Source organism: Sebastes umbrosus, chromosome 2 (assembly GCF_015220745.1).
Source record: "Sebastes umbrosus isolate fSebUmb1 chromosome 2, fSebUmb1.pri, whole genome shotgun sequence".
Lineage (NCBI taxonomy): Eukaryota > Metazoa > Chordata > Actinopteri > Perciformes > Sebastidae > Sebastes > Sebastes umbrosus.
In genome coordinates, this window is record NC_051270.1 from 14,185,267 (window position 1) to 14,209,970 (window position 24,704).

General features: G+C 41.2%; 1 protein-coding gene across 5 annotated transcripts in view; it reads left to right on the forward strand.

Moving 5' to 3' along the window:
• The first annotated feature begins 482 nt into the window (after positions 1 to 482).
• znf710b (zinc finger protein 710b) overlaps positions 483 to 24,704 on the forward strand; it is a 51,061-nt gene continuing 26,839 nt past the window's right edge. The window contains exon 1 of one of the 5 annotated variants that reach the window (XM_037757729.1): positions 483 to 606. Coding sequence is in view for 1 of the 5 variants with exons in the window: in XM_037757700.1 (XP_037613628.1) it covers positions 17,933 to 17,944 (12 nt within the window). In the remaining 4 variants the exon portion in view is untranslated. Of the gene's footprint in view, positions 607 to 16,978; positions 17,132 to 17,279; positions 17,950 to 24,704 lie in introns of those variants that run through there. The other 4 variants (XM_037757701.1, XM_037757709.1, XM_037757702.1 and 1 more) reach the window with 4 other exon arrangements.

Consider the following 24,704-nt stretch of genomic DNA (forward strand, 5'->3'; position numbering starts at 1 on the left):
AGTATGTGTGCATGAAGTCCCGCCATGCATGCGGTTATCCCTTTTACACAAACATCAACTGTGTCTCGATTCAGCAGCTGATCCGACTCTGTTACTAACTCTGCTTCCGGCTTAGCGGCGGAGCAACAATGTGTGACACACTTTACGGCCCCACTGGCGTGTATTGTCACCATAACAACTAACAGTAATTTGCATTTTCTTTTGAACTGTTCAAATAACTGTTACATCCCACACCTCCTGATTAAAGTCATGTTTTCATTGTTTCCAGTTTTTGTTAGTATTTCCTGTTTTATTTTGGTATACTCACCTTGTCTCTCATTTCAGATCCTTCCCTTCTCGCCCTTGTGTGTTTCCCGCCTCTGTGATTACCTGCCCCGTCCCAATTAGTTTCACCTGGCCCTGATGACCTCTCCTCTCTTGTGTATTTAGTCCTCGTGCTGCCCTCCGTCTGTTGCCAGTTCGTCTGCTTTCCCAGTCAGCGCTCCAGCCCTTTGTTCCCTGTGTGCTTAATTCAACCCTTGCTTCCATGTACGATTTTTGCCCAGCGTTTTTGGATACCTTTTCCTGTGCTGGACTGATTTCCTGTGTATTGAACCTTTTTTGCAAGTAAGGACGTTTTATTATATCTGCCTTGTGTTTGAGTCCTGCTTCTGAGTCCTTGTCCGTTGGCCCAGTGTGATAATGACCACAGTAAACAGTTCAGTTTATTCTATTTCTATGTTTCACACATCCTTCCTCTCGTCAAAAACCCGGCGTCTACGTTACCAACTCGACCACAGACAGTTTAATCAAAGATTCGGGTGTGTAGTAGCGACTAATGTAGCCTTGTGCCGCTAGCCATTAACAGAGATGAGGAGCAGGCTACTGAGGATAAACTCACTTCTTTCTAACTCCACACCCCCAGATTTTTTACACTTTTTATCACTTGAGGCAATTTATCAGACTACGTAGAGCTCCCTCTGGAGCCACAAAAGGCTTTATACAACATATGCAGTAGTACTCCCCAAGACCTGTAAACAGACTTTGATGTGTAAAGTTGGTGGACTTCCCCTTTAACACAACAACAACAAAAACATGTTACAAGCGCCTGCTTTGTGAGACAGAGCTTGTATTAAGAAGATATACAAAATACAGCTGTCAATAGCATTCACGTCTTTGAAAGACTCTGTTACCCCTCCAAAAGCTCTGCAGACGTCTTTCCAAACAGGCCGGTCTGTCTGTTTAAAGCAAGGATTTTGGTTTAAAACTTTCTGCAAGCATAATCTCTGCCTTAAACCAAAAAACCAAGGCCAAACAAACAGAAACGATACCGTGGCTGAGCCAGTGCTGAGAATGTGACCTGCTCGTCATATTTGCATGAATATGTAACTGTAGGCGCTGTGGAGCTGAGCGTTAGCATAAAGCTTTGAGGTCCGCTGCCGAGAAGGATAAATATATTTATTCAGCCTTTCCTCACCTTTGGCTTCGAGAAAACGCTGATCCATGTGTAGGGAAATGCAGCTTCGCTGGTTTGTGAAGCAGCATAATTGTGCCCGTCGAGGCGCCTGCCGCTCCCACACCATCAATAGACAATACAAGGCGAGAGCAGATGCAGCTTCTGCAATACAATGGGCTCTGACAACATGGAATTACAGCCTCTGCAGCTGAAAAGTGGCTTTTTATTTCTGTGCTCCTGGGAATGGCAATAAAGGGTGGGACATATATTGAATAATAGCATTGATTCTCATACAAAGAGGCAAGTGGCAAAAAGGAGGCAAAGCGAGCATCTGGACTGATCTGTCACTCCCGAATCTCCTCCCAATCTATAAAGAAGAAACAACACAGAGGAAGAAGCTCAGCGGGGAGAGAAATACTGGATGCGAGATGATTCATGTAGAGTCAGGGGCATGTGATACATCAGCCCTCGGACTCTCCAAAAACCACACAGCCTCCGAGGAGCTTCTATATGTGCAGAGCTGTGTGTTCATGCATGTGGGCCTGTGCTGAGCTCACTGAACAGCTGTGAGGCAGGCTGCAGGTGAAAGATGAGTCAAGTCCTGGGGGGAGACATCAATCACTGATGGAGTGACACATCTGAGAAGAAAGACAGAGACAGAGACAGAAGGAGAGCCAGGAGAGAGCAGACACTCGTACACTGCTGAGTTCTGACCGTGTTCAGAAGTAGGAGAGTCATCGCTGTCCAGCCCGGCCCAGCCCATCCCAGCACTTATGACTCCAGTAAGCCCAGAGTGGGAGGAAAGGATGTGATGCAAGGTATGACAGGGGCTCTGACAGTAAACAGTAATTTTCCAGAAACATGCGTCATATTCTAGCGTCATTCGGCCAATCAATGTCTAATCAATGCCAAAACTTAGATTTTTTGCAGATCCCTTGGTGCTTGATGGTGTTTCAGGATAAAGACCGACCAATTGACATGTTTGCCTCCTCAATTTAGAATGGGATTAGACATTATACTGCACTATGAAAAGGATTCATCGTTCTCAGCTTGGTTGGTTTATAATGACGATACTGAAGGATACAAAAAAGGAACAAGAAATGCAAAAGATTTAATGTTGGTGAGTGCTTACCTATTCAGAAGAAGCTGAACCTCATTCTTAAAGGAACAGTGCGTAACATTTCAGGGGATCTATTAGCAAAAATGGAGAAAGCCTTCTGTGTTTCTATGTTACCAGAAGGCGTCACCTGGGGCGCAACTTTCTGGTGGGCACCCTTCCTCATTTACTGCATTGAAGTATAACAAATAAACAAATAAATAAAGAAAGAAATATACTTGTTACCCCTGTAACTTTCTTTCTCACAATTTTCTGAATTTCGCCTATAGGGCACCAAAAGGGCTAGAGCCAGCCCTGGGTAATATGAGCTGCAGAGTGCAAAACCGTGGTACCGCCAGCCGGCGTCTGACGTCCGTTGCTCCTAAAGTCGTGTTATTATGGTAAGGATGGCCTCTGAGCGAGGCAAACGGTGTTACCACGGTTTTGTACTCTGCGTCTCATGTTACCACAGTCATGGAAAGGGAGGAGTGAGCAGAGGGGTACTCAGTTGGTTGCAATCTGCAACCACACCATAAGATGCCGCCAAATCTTACACACTGTACCTTTAAGGGCACTCATTTGGAGTTGTGTTTCTGGTCACCTGACAAATATAAATCCAGTATTCACTCTCCTTTTAGCTCTGTTTTGGTTTTAAGAAATATATGTCTGTTTAGCTTCTAAATACTCCACTATGTTAGCTAGCCACGAACAATGCCTGTTTAAAAGAGAAGCTAAAAGAGGCAAAAAACTCTGCTGATGAAATTTTCTCTCTGGATTCGGCACTATGAGTATCTTTTCATATTACACGTTGTCATTTGATTCATTGCTAATATTAAAAAAAAATTATTGATTAGTGCAGCTTTAATATTGAATGTAAACAAACAACATGTTTGGTTTTACAAATTCTTCAGGGTGCCTTTAAATACAGTGTGGATATACCACAACATCAGCATGGACGGCAGTATCAACCGGGGGATATTTTCTATGAATGTCTTCTATATTCTAGTACCACTTTATGATTAAAGTGCCTTTGAGAGATGAGAGGAAGAATAACCCATCACTACCCACAATGAAGTCAGGGAGATGTGACCAACAAGGCCACCGGGACATTTAGCTTCTCTTTAATGAATACAATTGGTCTTTCAGTGTTAAAGTGAGTCACTGCTAACAGGATGTGCTTAAGCTTCATCCCAGGCTCATCTTTTGACCCGCTCAACATTAGATAACCTTTGACTGAGGGGATTTAATTGATGCATAAAAGCATGTGTGAAACGTGTCAGTGAATGAGTCAGTGTCATGCTTTAATGACTCCTAATGGATGTGCATTTTGCTGATGTGAGCTGGTAAGGTTAAAGTCCTTCCTTTTCTGTCCAGTTTTAAGCTTTAGCTATCTCTATGAAACCTTTATTTCAGGTTTACCAAGCTAAAAAAGAAACTAAAAGATTGCAGAAAAATAGAAATAAAAGGACGGCAAGATAAAAGCTCAAGGGAGGTAATTAATGTGCTAGATGAAATAATCTTTGAAAAGCAGCTTTCCTATGATTTTTGTTCTTCTCTACTAACAGCTGAATGATAGCATCGACAGGCAAGTTCCTTCAGACACTTGAGATCTCCTGAGTATGAAGTACAGCTGTATCCAGTCAGTCCAAAGCCCCATCTCATATTTATAGCCACGTGGTGAATGTGGCCTCTTCGACACTTCATCACTTGCGTGCTGCACCAGCTTTTCTCTTCCAGCTACTTATGAAACAATAAAGAACTGGACACAAACAAGCTCTTTTTAAAATCAATCTGAATGTAGTAATCAGTTGTTGTTATTTATTTGACCTTAACTTAACAAGAAAGCTTGATTGAAGGTAAGCCATGCAGAGAGTTGGGGTTTTATTTGCTGGGATTTTGAGATATCCACTGAGACACGTGCTGCAACCCCAGTCCATGATGTTTTTATTTGTGGTGGTTAAAGCATTGAAAAGCTATAGTTGAAAGTTTTAATGGCATCAAGCCTTTCCAAAACAATGTGTCAGTTACTGTAGACAATCCACCCAGCCCGTTCTCATTCCCAGGGTGTTAAATATCGAGGCTTTGTCACACCATCTGCGTTCGATACCGCCGCATAAGACACCGGGCTTTCCATTAACTACAAACCCATCTGCGGCAACAGTAAACTCTCCAAATGAAGTGACGTAGTTTATAGAGCGAAAAAAGGAGTGGAGGTGGATGGATCCAACAAACACAAGGCTTTCATCCAGGAGAACGCTGTTTGTGTCCCGTGTGTCACGTTACAATCAGCTGTTCGTTTCTGTGTCGGTCATTTTCACTTAAACGTAGTTTTAAGCCCAACCATGTAGTTCTTTCCTAAACCTAACTATAGTGGTTTTGTTGCCTAATCCTAAAGTGATGTGAAGGGTAACTATAGTGGTTTAGATCATGAAAATGGCATGATGCCAAGGGGCGTGACACCAAAGGGGCGTGACACCAAGTATGTGATGAGATGGGATGAGAATGTGTTGAAGCACCAACATTGCTGTCAAATCTTTTTGTTGAAACTACTTTCTTACAAAGGTAAAGAAAAACAAGTGTTCAGCCCTTCATACTGTGAGGTGACTGCTTGCCACTGACACACTGTGCCACTCCTCAACATGATTTTGATTCTAGTTCAAGCCCTAAATCTATCTTTCCTTCTTGTTTAAGGAACCTGGAAGTTGTGTTTTCTCCGATACTGCGGCATCTTCCCTTTAGACAAACAGACCTGCAGTCACAATAAGTGTGGAGGTGTTTGCTGAAACGCAGTCAGAGAGCACGCCATTTGTTTACCTATTTTCATTACACGGCTTTGTTGAATACTCAACTTTGATGGGTCAGTCACGGCGTTCTACGGTCTGTTATTTCTTTATAGCAGACCATTGCTATGTATAACAGACCGTTGCTATGAGCGCAGTTCTGATCTCGGACTCTGGCGGACCGTTTTTGTGTCAAATTATTGATTTCTTAAGTAAGTAGCCGTGTAATAAACGGGATAATGTACAGCTAGTGGGTCATTGTTGTGAAAGAAACCCTGACAGGGAGATGCAAGACTCGCCGCATCGCCCTGTCGGGGTTTCTTTCACAACTCATTGTACATTATCTCTCAAATAATGTGTTTCTTTATGCTTAAATTAATCTATTTTGCCAGTCCATTGGTTTGGTATCAAATGTACCTTAGAATAAATGTGTTAAGTATATGTGCTTTCCCCACCAGAAGAGAACCACTGGAAAAAAGACATGGTCAATATTTCATTGATCAATCAACTCAATGTGCAAGTAGTTCTCCCAGCTGAGGCTGTTTATTGAAAAAAAAAATCCAATACCCTTTATGATATAAAGTATAAAGTCCATGAACTACAGCTAACCCTTAGTTCAGGCCTCCTGTAGTAAGGAAACCCTCGGGTTAACATCTCATCCCAGTTTCAAACTGCAACCTTATGTCCCTGAATAATCTCCACCGCTTCTGTTATGTGCCAAAGACTCATCCTGGATGTCAAAAGGTACTTTAAAACCCACGTGAATTCAGAAGAGAGAAAGTTTTCAATAACTCAGATGGATACAGGTGGGTGGATTTCCCCCAGTCTACATCAAACAGACACCTGTGCTAGCCGCTCACCTCGGGCTACGAAGCACTCTCTCTTTCAAGGAGCAAGGGAGAAACCCCTAACAGGTGCACGGCTTACATCCTCCCATCCACCAAATCAAACCAAAGACTTGTATCAAAGCTTTGCACTGGAGCCGGATAGACACCAACAACCTTACTGAAATGTCTCTCCTCCCAGATGAACAAGATTGCTTGCTCACATGAAAGCTGCTCTCTGCTTCTCGGGAGGTGTATGCATCCTGCAAGTGTTCAGCTGGACAACGAGGAGCAACAAGCACGTGGAATCTTTTTTTTTTTTTTTTTATGTACTCAGAAAAATTTAATATTGCACATTAATGCATCATACTGGAAGAACCATCTCTTTAATTCCAGCTTTTTTATTATTAGAATCCTTAAAGTGGAGATCCACCAATTTTGCACATCAAAGTCTATTTACAGGTCTTATAGGTGAAAAAAAAGTTATATAAAACCTTTAGTGGCTCCAGAGGGAGCTCTGCTTGTCTATGATCGACCACACTCATTTGTTCTGCTACTTGTGCCCTCATTCACACATCTATGTGATACAGCCCAGCGCTGGGCAATATAGTGAATATTCACAATGCAGTTGGAATAATTAAGAGGGCATTTATTGTATTGTACTGGAAGGAAGCCTAATCTCAGCATTGTACACTGGTGACCAATTGAATGGTTTACACCTGCATTCATTGTTTCATGATTTCAGTACAGCCAACGACACATTGCATCTGCTGTTTCATTCAATTGATAGAAATCCACATTTTCAATGGTAATATGAGGACATATTTTTGTTTAGTAACAAGGCATAACGCTATGACAGGTGTTGCTGTAGTGAGCGAAGCACCAATGCTGTGGTTCTGGACAGGTTTGTCCTTGTTTTGAAACAAGTGAAAATGACCGGTAGGCTCTGAAGGGGAAATGAGTGGCACAAGAACAATGAAGTGTTTGGTGGTCTGGCTTCCATGCTGATTAAAAGTGCAGCTTTCAAGGAAACTTGACAGGTCGGTGCCATTTCTATCAGCATGTAATGAGGATATCCTTCACAGACATTAACACATTTCCAACATGTGAAAAGGAAACAACATTAGCTACAATGCAGCACCCCGTTGGTCTGTCAAGAAGCAGAGTTCAACAACACTATTAAAGTGAAATAACAATTATTGCTTAAGATTTTCATGAAATGAGACTTCATTTTTTATAGTATTTTATGTAAGTCATTTTTATGCCATAGTCATTCCATGTATTCACATTCAGTCCTTAACTCTCTATAGTAGTTTTTGTTGTTAGTGGCAGACTCCACCATTCCTGTGCTGGATTTAAATTGCCTTCAAATGCAAGAGGGATTCACAGGAAACAATGAAGGATGTAATCCAGCATAATAACAGCTTCATTGTTTACTGTTTACTCTCTCTGCATCGTGTCCAAACTATATTAAGTTACTGCTGCTGCTGCTGCTTCACATTAAAAGCGTTCAACTAGTGAAAAAGGGTGACTTTTATTGTGAAAAGCAACAGCACACAATGTATTTGTCACTGAGGTTAGCGGTAAACGCCATCTTTCATCATAGTATTAAACCGCTTTTGTTGTGACCACAGTAACCACGGGTGTCATCAATTCAACCAGGACTGAAATGTTAAAGGGATAGTTTGGGTGTTTTGAAGTGGGGTTGAATGAGGTACTTATCCATAGTAGGTTTATTCCTACAGCAGATGGCGGACGACACGCCACCAGTTTGGAGAAACAGACACCAAAGCAAAGCCATACAGTTCTGTGGATGGGGACGGCAGCGAAATGTATTTTAGACACCTAAAAGAAAGGGTCACCTAAAAAGATTAATATCAGTTTAAGTGTATGCTATATTTAGAATATTTTCCGACTGCAAACTGAACTGAAAGTGAAACTTATCTTTACTGTTTTTGTCATCTGAGTCTGCTGGCTTTAGAGAGAGCATAGATAAGTTTCACTTTCAGTTCAGTTCCCCGTCAGAAAGGAGAAGCAAAAGGCTGTCTGACGGCAAGATAGAGTGGTGAAAATATTCTAAATATAACTTACAGTTTAACGGATATTGATTTTTTTAGGTGAGCCTTTCTTTTAGGTGGCTGAAATACGTTTTTCTGCCGTCCCCGTCCACAGCACTGTATTGCTTTGCTCTGGTGTCGGTACTCCTGTCTGTTTCTCCAAACTGGGGGCGTGCCAACCGCAAACTACTTAGGTAATACACCTACTATGGATAAGTACCTCATATAACCCTACTTCAAAACACCCAAACTATCCCTTTAAGGGGTTATAATTTGAATAAATTAGTTATATTTATCAAGTAATTATTGCTTTGTGGATCAATCTGAGAGAACCTGTCGGAAAGGGGTTATCACAATGGGAACTTTTCACATTCAAGGTAGAACAGAAATAGTCTTAGAGGGACCAATTAGTGATCGGATTGCTGCTTGTTCAATTTGTTCAGTGTCTGTGTTCACTGACCAAAGTGCTCCAGTAATTAGAAGGTAGCTGGTGTTACATCAGCAGTGCTCTTTAACAATACACGAAACCCTGAAAGGCTGATGCATGCTGGGAGACCAGGGGTGTTTTGGTGCAAATATACCTGTAGGACGTGTGTCATGAAAGTGTGTTCACAAAAGTTTCATATAAATGGATGTTAAAGGACATATATTGAAATATCAGATACTCTGAAGTACACAACTCAGTGCAGTCTCACCATCTTGTCTCTCATGCACATGCTGTCATGACTCCAAACCGCCCACTTGCTGAGCTTGTAGAGTTTGTGGTATTTTTGGCCGTACGCTTCAAAACTGCAAACAGGTGGATAATTTGTCAGGATTAGGAAACGTTAAAATAAGAGAGAATGTGCGGGCCGTATTGATTACCGCTTGTTGAAAACAAAACAACGTAAAGAGCCAGTAAATCCTTTAAGCGTCTCCCTTTTTCAGTGGACTCAAAGGCTCAGACTGTACAGATACTGTATTTTGCAATACATGAGGATCATTTGATTTATCTTACCTGGTGAATGATGTAACCGCATTTTAAGGCTGGGTGAAGAATCATAAATCAAGTGAGCTTCGCACTTAAATAATCAAATCAAGTGCGGTATTCAAATTCAGATGTATTTTTCCTCAAGTGCTATTCATCTCCAGACGGAGTGGGCGTGTACTGCAAAGGTCTCACTTCTAACCACATAGATGGTTGCAGTGTTCAAGAACTCCTCTGACACATGTCTTAAAGTGTTTTATTTTGTTTTTCTTTATTCAGATGGTAGAAATGAAGCAACCGTGACCTCCATGATGGTCTGCATGTGTTGAGGTTATTACCCAGCTGCTTAATAAAGACGTCTCTTCCCTTTACTTGTCTGTCTGTGGACAGTCTGTCTGCAAAACTCTCTTACATTTGACACTGTACACTCCTGAACAAACCTAACCGGAGCTGTGTATCCTGAAATAGACGCAAGAGCTTGGTCCAGTGGGCTGTGGGGCAGTATGTCATAGGAGGAGGATGCCCCTGTGTTAATTACTTGTTGACCTCGGCTATATTAATAAACCCCTCACTGGAGTGGGATTCTTGAGACACTCTGACCCCGCTGTGGCATTCACACTGCTGTCATAGTTCACATGCTTCCCCTACAATCCTGAGGAATGTGTGTGCAACACCTTCTAGTCAATGCTATGCAGTATGTTAGCATTTTGGAAAGAAGCATATATAGGCCTAAAGAGAGAGATATTAATTTACACAGACTTTCTAACATTTGCAGCTGGATTTAAATCCACACGTGAGCTTAAAATGCAACAGCAGTCCGGAAAACAGAAAGAATGCTCTCTGTTTTAAATGCTTTACGACAACACAGGATATTTCTTTGAAAAAGGGTCTTACGCAACAGCCTGTGTGCATTCTCCGGGGATTTGGTTTGAATTTGAACATGTGAACTTCAGTTGCCCCAACACGCCCTGCCTGCACATCTCTGGACTGAAAGCTCGGAGCAAACTGTCAGAGGACGGATGAGGTAATGCTGTTACACCCCAATAAAAACAAGCTGTCGAGAAAAATGGGAAAACAGAGTACTACACTGAGTTGAATAAATAGCAAACATATGGCAGCCCCAAGTTAAAATCCACTGATGTAACAAATTGAACATGCTAGGCTCTTTCATTTTTATGCCCTCTCAAATTTGTATAATTAAATGACGTGACATGAAGTGTTAGTGTGCATGAAGCCTGAGTAATGGACAAGAATCAGTGGATTTCTATTTTAGGCTAATTGTAAGATTCATTTCTTAGAGTCTACAGCCGTAGTGGCTCATTGAGACTGTAGGCACAGCAGGGTTTGAGCTAAATGCTAACATTGGTATGCTAACATGCTCAAAATAACAATGCTAACATGCTGATGTTTACCCAGTGGACAACTCCGGGGTCTGAAAGTGAAGCCAGTGCAGAAGTGCCTTTAACTTGCATTATTTCTAATAGCCAGCAGGGGGCGACTCCTCTGGTTGCAAAAAGAAGTCTGATTGTATAGAAGTCTATGAGAAAGTGACCCTACTTCTCACTTGATTTATTACCTCAGTAAACATTGTAAACATGAGTTTATGGTCTCAGTCGCTAGTTTCAAGTCTTCTTCAATACAGCATGATGTTCATTTAGTAAGTTCTGGTCCAATTTAGAGTAAATTAGACCATAAAGCAGGGTATGTTTTAGGGTGGGCAACTTTGTGATTTACACATCGCTACCACGGCGTTGTCCGGTCTTGGTGTTGTCCGTGTTTTCGTCTTACAGCTCTTTCACAGTGTGTTTTCAGTTCATGAAAGTTAATTATAACCTTTTTGGTTGCCTAAAAATGTCTCATTCAGCATTTGGTTGTACTTAGCTCCACCCTCTCGTGTCACTTCTGGTTGCAAATAACCAAGATGGCAGCGGCCAAAACGCCGAACTTGAGGCTTCAAAACGGCGGTCCACAAACCAATCGGTGACGTCACGGTGACTACGTCCACTTCTTATATACAGTATAGTCTACGTGTTTAGCAGGTATAATGTTTACTGGGGCTGTCCTCGACCATAGAAATCCCTAGTTGACTAACACTCATAGGATTTTGTTGACTAATTGATTAGTTGATTTAATCAACGGATCTGTAAAACTGAGTTTCTGCACAAAGAATCACACAGAAGCAAAAGAGCAAAAAATTAAGAAGGGGCAGCCCTAATGTTTACCATGACATCCTCATTGTTTAGCGTGCTAGCGTGCATTACACTTGCTAATTAGCACAGGCTAATGGGAATGTTTTGCAGGTCATAAACCAAAGTATTGGACAAACTGACCCGATGATGGGTTTAAATTAAAAGAATCACCAAAGTTAGCATGGCTAGAAAACAAAAACAGAAAGTCAGATCAATATTAGTGAGCCTGGTCCCAAAGCTAGGTGTGAACTGATCTTTTATGTAGTTAAGAGACATAATCATAATGTTATAAATCATTAAACTATTATCATATTTCAGGTATGCTGCACAAACCTGTCTAGATTGCTGTTATTATCTGTCTAAAACACTTTCTTGCATTCACTGTCAGTCTAAGCTTGTAGTTAGATGACATCATCACTGGATCTATTATATGTTGTCTACTTGATCACAAAACAGGTCTCGCTGAGGCGGCCATAACAAGTAGCACATGGCGAATTCTCTCTCTGATGTATTTTTCCCTTGAAGAGAATATCTGGTTCAGATTAATCAATCATTGTGCAACATGTTCCTCATGCTGAGAAACAAACGCAGTCATACACACACATGCACTTGCATCAGTCTGGAAATACTGTACATACAGGATGGACAGCCGGCTTCTAATGCAATGTACTTTGAATAAAATGAGACTGGATTTATTGGCAAATAGGTCTGACAAGAATCTGCTTTAGTATCTTATTTTATTGTGCTGTTTGTGTGTGCGTTGAGAGAGAGAGAGAGTGCAGCCAACAGTGGACTGTCCAAAGTGATGAAGCAGATGGTAATCACAGTCTAGACAGGCAGGGCAGAGAGGAGGAAGGCGAGGAGGAGATATAGGCCTTCCTCGCTGTTATACCAACCACCCACAGGAACAACAATTTTTAAGCCGTTTTCAAAGACTCCACTGCACAGATTTCTGCAATGCGAAAAGCAGGCAGTCAAATTATCACGGTAGCGCATCATGATGAACCAACAGTACCAGACTAGAATATTAATACGTTGGGGGGAAAAAAAAGGAGTGTGTGTTACTGTAAGTCAAAACGTTTGCTGCATATTTACTACCTCACATATTCTGGTCGTTATGTGAACAGCACTGTTTTCTGCTCACAGATGATATAGAAATATGAGAAAGCCTCAAATGGCCAGAAATATGACCTATAGCCCAGTGAGCTTCCCAAACACCCCCACATCGTCTGGCTGTATGTGCTCCAGTGCTGTTCTCTCTCTACCTGTGGGAAAACAAGCAGATTTCCCCTCTGACAATGCCTGCAGTGTTCTTGCATCTTCTAACATAACAATCAATAAGAACTCATCTCACTTCGCTGACACAGTTTTTAACCTGAGTTTAAGACCACCAACCCACAAACATTTAAATTCACAGCGCATTTGTATCGACGGGCCTTCTGAATACTGAAGGGCGCCACAGCAGCGTCTTTATGTAAAAGAGCATATTCTGTCAATAACGCTGGATAATCACAGGCTGCAGGGGGGCTGCACACAGCCCTCTGCGAAGCCTGATATAGCACAGTACAGTCATGACACAAATACCAAGCACACATCTGTATTCTTTACAATACAACACAAACCCCACAATCGTTTTCTGACCACCAAATTGACTTGATTAATGGGAGTATCATTTAATTTCATGTTGTAAAACTGAGGGCCTTTAAAGAGGAGGAGAGCTGAACTGAGGATGTGAACCTGGAGTTTATAAGAGGGACACTGATGTAGTTACTCTCACATTAACGGCAATTCATTAATTAAGGAATGATATGAGACATGATGAATCATTTGGACACTGAAAGACATTTAATGCTCAAGTCACACAAGTTCAGTGGAGTGCTTGCGCCCTCTAGTGTCGGAATTGTACGTTTTTAGTTTCAAAACTTTTACTCATAATTCACAGTTTCTGAATCTATTCAATCAAAACAGCATCAGCGGCTCACTTGAGGACACAGGAGACATCTTTTATTGGTATAAATCAAATCATTGTCATTTGATTGAGGGGTATTAAAAGGCTGGGTTCTTATCTGAAATCTTCCTATTTTCCCATCTCATGCACTTCCTCCATCTATTCCAATTATCCTTTACATTAATTAATCCAAAAACAACCAGACAAAAAGCAATTATATTTCTGTGAAGATCTGGTACTCACTGTATAATCTTGTCATAATAAATAGTAAAAATATATATAGGTGACAGCTTTCCTCTGAATTAGGTTTAGTGAGCTAATTAAATAATGCAAATGAGTTATTGTCACAAGTTGTTTTTGTCTCTGTGTGTTATTTCTCACATTGTGGGGATAAAATGTGTTCACACAGTCACATTATATAGATTCAAATCCCAATTTGTGGGCAAACAACTGTTACCTGTCAACTGAACCGTTATTTTTCAAAGTTCCCCTTCACTCAAAAATCTGTTTTGCGTATTGTTTCAGAATGACGTACAAGCAGATTTTAGAAGACTGTTTTCCAATACATCTGAATTGTTTCTCTGTGCTCAACTTGTGTACGTACAAGGAGGATTTTGTGACACCACAACTGGTTTGGAAGCCAACGATGGTCCAGTAGGCAATTTACATAAAATGTGATGTGGATACTTGAAGTCCTTGGTCCACATACACAGAGATTGGACTTTTCAGTTACATCCAGTAGTGAAACTTTTTATTCATAGATTAGAATTTGTAGGTTTAGTGGCTCCCAAACCTTTTCATGTCAAGAACCCCTAAACTGATACAAATTAGACCACAAACCCAAATTTGATAAGATTTTTGCTTTAAGATGTTTTATTACAGAATGTGTATGAAACCCATGACCAAACATACATTTGTCATTGTGTTACTTTTGGATGGAATTAAAGTGAAAATAAATGATTCCCTTTTTTTTTGCTGGGGAAAGCCACTGAGCTAGTTTATCAAACCTTTTTTGGTTGAATACAAATAAGATAAGATTAGCATTTATTGAATAACCAAATTATAATAATTCAAAGCAAAGAAGCCTATTTTTACAAGTCTTAAAACATGTCTGGAGGGGGTCTCAAAGCTTCAGCAGGCAACACGTTTTTGGCATCATTGGGCAAAAATTCCATAATAACCTTTCTGCATGTTGTAATTCAAGTGTTCTGAGAGATAATTAGACTTCTGACACCATAAACCATGAGGAGACAGCTCCTTGCGGCTCTTTTTTTTAGGCTTTAAAACATCTAGCACATGTCAGAAGACTTTGACCAATCACAGGTCATTTCACAGAGAGAGAGAGCGTTCCTATTGGCTGTGCTCCGGCTGGTGGGCGGTGCTTGGTACTTCCTCAGCAGATCTCAACATGGCTGCCGGGTCACAAACTTTCTCATTTTGCAGCTAAACAATACACTACAAGATGTTTCTGAAACCATTTGAGGTGAGAAATAGGCATTACAGTAACAGAATATTGATTCATATTTGATTGGCGCTGCCTAGTTTGACCGTTTGATCGGAGTTTGTGAGTGATTGACAGCTGCTCATAAACAGCAGACTCCAGCTCGGCTGTGATTGGTTGTTTTCCTCCGGTCTGTGAAATCTTGTAGATGCCATTAGGAGCACCGGAGGACACCGGAGAATTTTTTTTCACATTACCAGTCTCATGCACTACTGTCAGGATATAGTGACCGTTTTATAAAAAAAATACTTTTTTTAATCATATTTGCTCCATTTCTACCCACTGCAGCTTTAAATACAGGACTAAATGTAGCCTACTTACGCTCCACCACTGAGTTTATCAATCTTTTTGTTTTGAATAAGATAAGATATGCCTTTATTGAATATCAGATAAATTATTAGCATACAAAGCAAAGTATTTTCACATGTCTTAAAGGTCCCATATTGTAAAAAGTGAGATTTTCATGTCTTTTAAATTATAAAGCAGTTTTAAGTGCCTTATAAATACTGTTAAAGTCCGTGTAAAGTAAAAAATAAATATGCATTCTGGGTTTGTCACACCACCAGAAAAAATGTGTTACTAACCACCCAGCCAAATTTGAATGGTAAAAAAATGAGAAAATGAGCAGGATATGGGACCTTTATAACATGTCTGGAGGGGATCTTAAAGGGGACATATCATGCTTATTTTCAGGTTCATACTTGTATTTTGGGTTTCTACTAGAACATGTTTACATACTTCAATGTTTAAAAAAAACTTTATTTTCCTCATGCTGTCTGCTTGAATATACCTGTATTTACTCTCTTGCCTGAAACGCTCCGTTTTAGTTCATTTCAACTGAATTGCAACGGAGTTGCGTTGCTAGGCAACAGCTTGGGTCCATGTTTACTTCCTGTCAGCTGATGTTATTTACATACACTGCAACAGGAAATAAACTGGGACAAATTTAGAATGTTTACGTTTAAAACTGTGTAATGGTCTAAATATTGTTGAATTGAAATTGAATTGAATTGTATATTTGTGATATCACAAATGGACAGAAATCCTAACGGCTTCTTTCAAAACACACAATTTCTGATTACGGCCTGTGTGTATTTCTCTGTATATTGAGCTTTTTGATAGTTAACAGTATTTATAAAGCATTTAAACCTGCTTTTATAATATAAAACACATGAAAATCTCACTTTTTTACAATATGGGACATGTCTGGAGGGGGGTCTTAATGGAGTCCTCATGCCATAATTCAATACTGTCGTTAAGGTGCAGACAGCGCCACCTGGTGGATTTTGTTAATGCCATACAAAATGTGTGTTTTACAGTAAAAAATGTCTATTTTTTTGTTGCTTGATATTAAAATAAAACAATAATAGATCATCTAAAAGGCATCTTTAAATTAGCACCATGTTGTGGCATATATGCATGCTGTAATAATAGTCAGTATCAAAGGCTGTAAAAGCTTGTTTAAAAAATCAGTATTCCTTTAATAAAGACCACATTAAAGAGGATGTTTGATGGCTATAGTGGTGAATTGCACTAAAGTCAGCCACATCCCGCCTTTTTACTTGTGTCGTTGAGGAGGAGCTCAGTTGTTTTTTCATTCACGTCAGCCGTTCATGTTTATGTAGAGCGAGCACAAGCGCGAGCCCGACGCTGACTTTCGTTGACTTAACGGCCACAGGTGTCGCTGTTAACAAGCATTTCTGAATCTTACAAACAGTCCCTTTAATCCTGCTTTATAATGTAAAAGACCTGAAAATCTCACTTTTTTCAATATGGGACCTTTAAGACATGTCTGGATGGGGGTCTTAATGGAGTCCTCATGCCAAATCCAGTCCTGTTGTTGTAGGGTGCAGACAGCGCCACCTGGTGGATTTTGTTAATGCCATACAAAATATGTGTTTTACAGTAAAAAATGTCTAGTTTTTTGTTGCTTAATATTAAAATAAAACAATAATAGATGATCTAAAAGGCATTTGTTAAATCAGCACCATGATGTGGCATCTAGGCATGCTGTAATAACAGTCAGTATGAAAGGCTGTAAAAGCTTGTTTAAAACATCAGCATTCCTTTAATAAAGACCACATTAAAGAGGATGTTTGATGGCTATAGTGGTGAATTGCACTAAAGTCAGCCACATTCCGCCTTTTTACTTGTGTCGTTGAGGAGGAGCTCAGTTGTTTATTCATTCACGTCAGCCCCTCTCAGCCTTCCCTTCCCTCCTTCCTGCTACACACACACACTCTCACCGGGGGGACCCGCCGTCCTAACTGTTCTTTACCACACTGAAATATTACCCACAATCACGCCGCCACCATAAACCGCTTTTGGAATCAGGTGAGTTGCTGATTTTTTAATGTTTTTTAACGATGATAGAGGGGGAAATGTAATATGTTAGCCGCTGTGAGGGGTTTGACTTGTCCGGCCCCGGCGAGGCTGAGGAGGAGGAGGTGGAGGAGGAGGTGTTTCAACCGTAACTTATTAAATTCCTCCTGTGACCAGCACAGAAACATGTATGCAGCTATGGCGGTTTAAATAGCCCGTTGCGTTTTTAAAAACGGCTGTTTTTTTCAAACCGCTGTTTTTTTTAAAAACGCTATACTGGTGAAACACAAACGGTCGATGTAGGTCAACAACTAACAGTCAAAATGTCGTCTTTTCTTTTTTTACTTCCACATTCTCTCATTGCCACAAACAGATGGCGTCGAGAGAGAGAGGAGGAGAGGAGGAGGGGGATGGAGAGAATGGGGGAAAGAAAGAGACGCATAAAGGAGAAGGGGCTACAACACACTAGCCCGGGTCTGCCCATCACTGAGCTATACAGTAGAGTGTATATACATACAGCAGCTTCTGGGAGGACGAGATGTCTTCAGTAGGCCTGTCTTCAACAAAGTTTTTTGCTGTTAAGTTGACGGGGCCTTTTCTTTTTAAAGATACAGCGCGAGTTTTGGTTTATTTTTTAACCGGTGGAAGATGCACTGCAGCAGATAACCTGTAGCCCCTGTAGAGGAGAGACAGACAGGCAGGCAGGCCACCACCACCAGTTGTCTGAGTCCTCACCGGGCTGTCAGAGATCACTGATAGGACCACAGGTATCCTCCACTGCTCTAATGAGGGCACTGCATCTGCTGTCAAAGGATGGGATGTGAAGTACTGTATGTATGGATGTCTGTCTGCATATATATACTCTTATTTTATGCATTTAAACCTGCATATTTTTTGGCATCATTGGGCGAAAATCCCATAATAACCTTTCAGCATATTGTAATTCAAGTGTTCTGAGAGACTTCTGCACCTCCTCATGGCTTTAAAAAATCTAGCCTGTGACGGGAGACTTTGGCCAATCACAGGCCATTTCAGAGAGAGAGAGAGCGTTCCTATTGGCTGTGCTCCGGTTGGTGGGCGTGCTTGATATTTCCTCAACTGATCTCAACATGGCATTCCTACATTCCTACTCTAATGTTGTCTGTCTTCCTTAAACCAGCAGTAGGCAGAACATTTTTAGCATCATTGGGAAAAAATCCCATAATAACCTTTCAGCATATTGTAATTCAAGTGTTCTGAGAGACTTCTGCACCTCCTCATGGCTTTAAAAAATCTAGCCTGTGATGGGAGACATGGCCAATCACAGGCCATTTCAGAGAGACAGAGAGAGCGTTGCTATTGGTTGTGCTCCGGCTGGTGGGCGGTGCTTGGTATTTCCTCAACTGATCTCAATATGGCCGCGGGGTCACAAACTTTCTCATTTTAAAGCTAAAACAGTACACTACAAGATGTTTCTGAAAACATTTGAGGCGAGAAATAGGCATTACAGTAACAGAATATTGATTCTAGGGATGTCCATCCTTACACGTGTATATCAATCCAGGTCGGTGTCCCATGCGCGCTCATGTGTGGCTACGCTGTTCAGACTCAGACTTTAACACAAACTACACGGAAGCACCAAAAAAACGCAAAGTTATATCTAATGAAGCCTGTCTGTTAAGCAGTGTTGACCGCGGTTGTAGTCCGCGGGGGAGACCGTAGCTTTGGTCTCGACCGCGGTCGTAGTCCGCGGGGGAGACCGTAGCTTTGGTCTCTAGGGCCGGAGTCTCTGCTGTACTCTGCTCCTCTGCCTGCCTGCTTGCCTTCACTAACACACTGCACGCGTTCTCGCTGTTTCGCTCCACTCTAACGTGCATGCGCGCACACTTCACACTGCAGAAGAGTTAGTTTAGCTCTGAGAATATCTAGTTAATGTACAGTGGATGTTTGTGCAGAAATAACTGCTGCAGCTCCTCCAGACCAACAGAGGTTTCCCGTGTCTTGTGAAGTGACGGGGCTCCGCAGCGAGAAACGTTATCGTCTCCGACCAAAACTCAGGTGTCTCCTCTGTTCCTTCTGACCGCGGTCGGGAAGCTGAAGCAGGAAAAGCCAACACTAGGATCAGCATCGATTCATGGAGAGATCTTCGTCTGGTCAGCTAACATTACTGCCAAGCAGGTGAAATATAGAGTGATATTGTGGTTTTAGCTGACATATGTCGCCTCACTGTGTTGAGCGATGTTAACAAGCATTTCTGATTCTTACAAACAGTCCCTTTAAGAGTACACTACAAGATGTTTCTGAAAACATTTGAGGCAAGAAATAGTCATTACAGTAACAGAATATTGATTCATATTTGATCATCGCTGCCTAGTTTGAAGGTTTGATCATAGTTAGTGAGTGATTGACAGCTGCTCTTTCAAACCAGAAACAATATGGCGGCACGTTTGGGAACTTTCTTCTCTCATTTCACGAAAGCACTTCACCGAAATGTGTTTCTGAAAACATTTTATGCGAGAAATGAGCCATGTGGTTGCTGAATCTGTCTTTATTTTGGATCGACAAGGCTTAGTTTAAAAGTTTCTCTGGAGTTTCCAGAGGAGGTGAGTCGCGTTGGACGCCCGTGATTTGCATAATGTAGCCTAGACCTCAACTTTAAGCAAATGAGGAGCGGGCGTTGTGACGGTCCGTCTCTCGAATCGTGCCGCCACGCTACCAGAATGCATTGCACAGCTGCTTACACAGACATGAAAGGGAAATGTGGAAAGGACGGCGGCTGTGGACACGTACAGAAATCTTGCAGATGCCATTGGGAGCACCGGAGGACATGATGTTTTTCACATTACATGTCTTATGCACTACTGTCAGGATATAGTGACCGTTTTATAAAAACATATTTTTTTAATCATATTTGCTCCATTTCTACCCACTACAGCTTTAAGTGCAAAACAAGTATGAGTAATGACACCGCTGACCCCTTGCATACCTGCCATGCAGCGTCTAACCATGTAATGTGGATGGTGCACTGACCGCATGCAGCAAGGCAGCTGCATACTGTGCATACCAGTCGGCAGCCCGCGGCCTATAGATGTGCTCCGATGCAGTTCAGTGTCAGTGCACTTAAGAAGCTGGCAGTAATTAAAAAGACATCCTCCTCTCGTGGTCTATGGGTCATCTGATTGATGGTCATGTAGATGGAAATATTCAGATGACTCAGCATCGTTCGACCAAGGTATCGCTCACTGCCGTCATGCAGATCTTGATTCCCGCTGCAGTTCTCAACTGTTTGCAGTTTTGAAAGTGACCCATTTCTGCTGTCAGCTGGTGCAGACGCGCGTCCTGAAATGACACTTTGACTAAACTGATTTAATCATCTCAGTGCCCAAGGGAGTGAAGGGTGTCAACCATCTCTATCTCAACTCACCCTTCTCTAGTGTTACAGTAACCTTTTGTCAGGTGATCCTGTTTCATTGCAGCTCTTATATTGAGCATCCCCAGTCATTTTGGTTGTCCTTTTTTCTGCTTGGTCAAGTGATGCTGGCCTGGTATTTTCTAGGTGGGGGGAAAGAAAATCGATTCACCTATGTAGTGCATTTTTTTTTTTGTACAAATTTGAAATTTATTTTTTAATGCCAGAATCGTTATAAGTGCTTCATTTGAGTCTATGCAGAGGTAGAAGGAAGTTACCGCTTTTATTGTTGTAGTCTGAGTAACGTGACGTCATATCCATCAACCAAAACAAACCTGCACCCTCACATGTTAAATCCAACGTGGTAAACACAACACATACTGTAAAGTATGGAAACACTTTGGGTTTCACACATTGCCAGGAAAAGCAGAGCTAGACATCATGGCTAAAGCTGCATGCTAACTCTGTCATGGACAGGAAACGTTATCGTATCGTAACGGTCAAGCCAGCCGTCACTCTGATCTCCGTGGTCAAATCAGCCAACGCTACAACTGTAGAGCACCCATATACTGACATTTATGTTAAAAACATTCAAACAGCCCCGATGGAGCTGACCATGGATGTATAAAAAGAACGGAGCTAACGGTAAAAGCTACCGACAGACTTGGCGAAGTTAGCGGAAGTATACACACGTTCAGTTTTCAAAATAAGGTGTTAACAAAGGGAGCTGTTTATACAAAATACATATCTGCAAATAATATTGATTGGATTATATTCACCATAAGTATAAAACATTACATGTCCCTTATAAATTAAAGGAAAATACTACTAATTTGTGAGGGAAATGTCTTCTTTGATTTTTGGGTTGCTGGAAAACAATGTAATAAATAATGCCTGACACTACTGATATATTTGACTTCAGGACATCTCTGACTATATACATGCTGAAAATCAAACATTTTTACTGATCGATATAGATATTTTCAAATTACAAGTCCCTAGAAGTGTATGATTCAACTTTTTCCCAAGGTCTAGTTTTGAACAAGTTAACAAAAATCGCAATAAATCGTAATATTGAATCACAATACTTAAAAAACGCAATACATATCGAATCGGCACCCAATCGTGATACTATCCAATCGAGAGATAGGTGAATCGTCCCAGCCCTAGTATTTTCTCAGTGTCTTCTAAAAAGTGCATTTATTAGCTCTTGCTGTACTTTTTTCCCTGAATTGTGGAGCAGCTCCAGTGATGGCCACATCATTGAGCTCTCTGCCTCCCTGAATGCAGCTTTCAGCCTCTTTGACTTACACTGTTTGATGATAACCTCTCCAGTCGTTTTTTTGCTTGAAGGCACCTCGCCAAATATTAATTTGCAAACTTGCTGTCTCTCAGCTGGCTGCTATATTTGTTGTCTTCGGTGTTAACCTTGTGTTAATGGTGTGTCTAATCTGCTCTGCTTATCAGAAAATCTCTTCATGTATTGTGCTTGGTGATGAATGATACAGGCATTGTGTTTTGGTATTTGGACCAGACTTATTTAATTTGTAATGTTAAAAGATTGATTGATGATGATAGAATAGTCTTTTTGACATTATGTGTGATGATCCGATTAAATAGTCGTCTGAAAAATTGTCAAGCTCGACAAAAATCACAGGCAAGCTCTCAGCAATTCAGGCTCGTACTTTCTGAATTTATGCCTCCAAGTTTAACAGTACAGTTTTTTATTTCTTGGCCAGCTTTAGTTGTACAGTGATGAATGAATTTCCCCAAGTTTAAATCGATAATGTGTTATTACACTGCTGCTGCTACTACACAATCTGTATGCTACCCAGGGGATCGTAAGCCATTCGTCCGTGGATCATCAGCGGCAGGTTGGCTGTGTTGAATGAGGTCCAGAGCATAAACCAAATCAGGATATCCACAATATGCATAAAAAACTGAACAAATCATCTTAACCCACACTGAAAATTAGACACACCTCTTGTAAATGAAGATAAATGAAAATTAGCTGTTCCCTTTTTTTCCTCTCTCCCTCCTTTCTTTTCCAGTATGTGGGAATATAGCTGTGGTAAAAGGTTTAGAATAGCTGATGATGGTGTCAGCACATTGCAGCGCTCGGCTGTGCTGCAGGCACGGTTTAAAAAAAAAAAAAGAGGCTGATGTTTCTGGAAGCACAAAGGCCTAATGTGTAGGGCCTGTTTGTTACAGCCAAGCTGAACGACCTCCACAGTGTAATGCCACTTTGTTTGTATGCGCTGTATGAGTGTAATGTGTAGGCCTATTTGAACGCCACAATACTCAGGCCTTCTGGGAAAATGAGGCCTGCGACATTGAATTGTTTGTAAATGACACCAAAATTTAGCTTTGTGTCATTAAATGGGCTTACAGCTTTCTCTGGCTTCATTAATAATAAATGCAACTTGTTATTTTCCCATTGCGTAACAGACAACTGTTTGGTTGAGGCGTTGGCATGTTTAAATGTTTCGCTAATAACACAACTGCCAGAGCACATTATCTGACTGTTGGACCATGTGAATAAATATGAATATGTTTCGAAGCAAAAACAGCATTGTCAAATGTTATCACTTGTGAGAAATACAAGTGTTGGTTTTTAGAGACAATGGGCAAAATATGATCTAGATTTAATCGAGACTCATCTGTCACTTTTTGATGATTTAACAAATGCTGATGCCAAATTCTCCTTTAACGTCCTGTATTTTACCCAGTGGGGGGTCCTCTGTTGCCTCTGAAAAGTGAAGCCAATGAGAAAGTGCCTTAAACTTGCATTCTTTCTAATAGTCGGCAGGGGGAGACTCCTCTGGTTGCAAAAAGAAGTCTGATTGTATAGAAGTCTGTGAGGAAATGATCCTACTTCTCACTTGATTTATTACCTCAGTAAACATTGTTAACATTATGGTCTCAATCGCTATTTTCAAGTCTTCTTCAGTACAGAATGATGTTCATTTAGTAAATTATGGTCCCATTTACAGTCAAATAGACCATAAAGCAGGGTATGCTTTAGGGCGTGGCTACCTTGTGATTGACAGGTCGCTACCACGGCGTTGACCGGTCTGGGAGTAGTCTGTGTTTTTGGGTTAAACTTTGTCTTATTCAGCGTTTGGTTGTGCATAGCTCCACCCTCTCGTTTCACTTCTGGTTGCAAAAAACCAAGATGGCGACGGCCAAAATGCCGAACTCGAGGCTTCAAAACGACAGTCCAGAAACCAATGGATGACATTACAGTGACTACATCTACTTCTTGTATACAGTTTATGATATCACCTAATATCCGTAACGAATGTCAGGGATACTTTTTTCGACAGGCCAATGGTTTGGCTCGAGGGGTGGTGGTGACGGTTCATTCTGAAATATCTCGACAACTATTGCATTTTTTTCCATGATATATGACATTCGTTGTCCTCGCCCTCTTAGCACCACCAGCAGGTACATTTTTGTCACTTATTCTGTGAACCATCTCAACATCTATGGGATGGATTGGCACAAAATTTTGTGCAGACATTCATGGTCCTCAAAGGCTGAATTCTACTGACTTGGGTCACTTTTCCTCAAGCGCCACCATAAGGTTGGCATTTGTGACTTGAGTGAAATGTCTCGACAAGTATTGCCATGGATTGCTATGAATTTGGTGCACTTATTCATGTATGAATAAATAAACTGTAGTAACTTTGGTGATCCCTTAAAGGTGCAATATACCTGTAGTCAATATTCAGAGCATTAATATCGCAGCAATCAACTATTTTCTATGTAAAGATATAGTGTAGAAGTAATGTCTACCAGAGCAGAGAATGAAGTCACTCTCCCTCTGTGTGTGTGTCCGTGCTTTGTTGACATCGCCGGGCTGGCTGCATGAGCCTTTTAATGCATGTGAGCATGCCCCACTGGCTCGCTAAATGCCAACGCTCTGCAATGCACACACGGCGGTTACAGCTGATAATGCTGTCCCGACCTACGGTGCTGTCACGGAAGCATAGCACCCACCCTCCAGGTTCCCCCTCAGGTAAACACTGTTACGAAGGCAATAGAAATGCTCCCAATCTTGCAATTAACACCTTTAACTTTTAATCTAACGCCATCATCATGTTAAATTTAAAATTTTGCCTGATACATTTCATGACCCACAAAACTAATGTAATTCCCATCAGCCTCAGCTGTACTTTGTGTTTTGTGCTAATT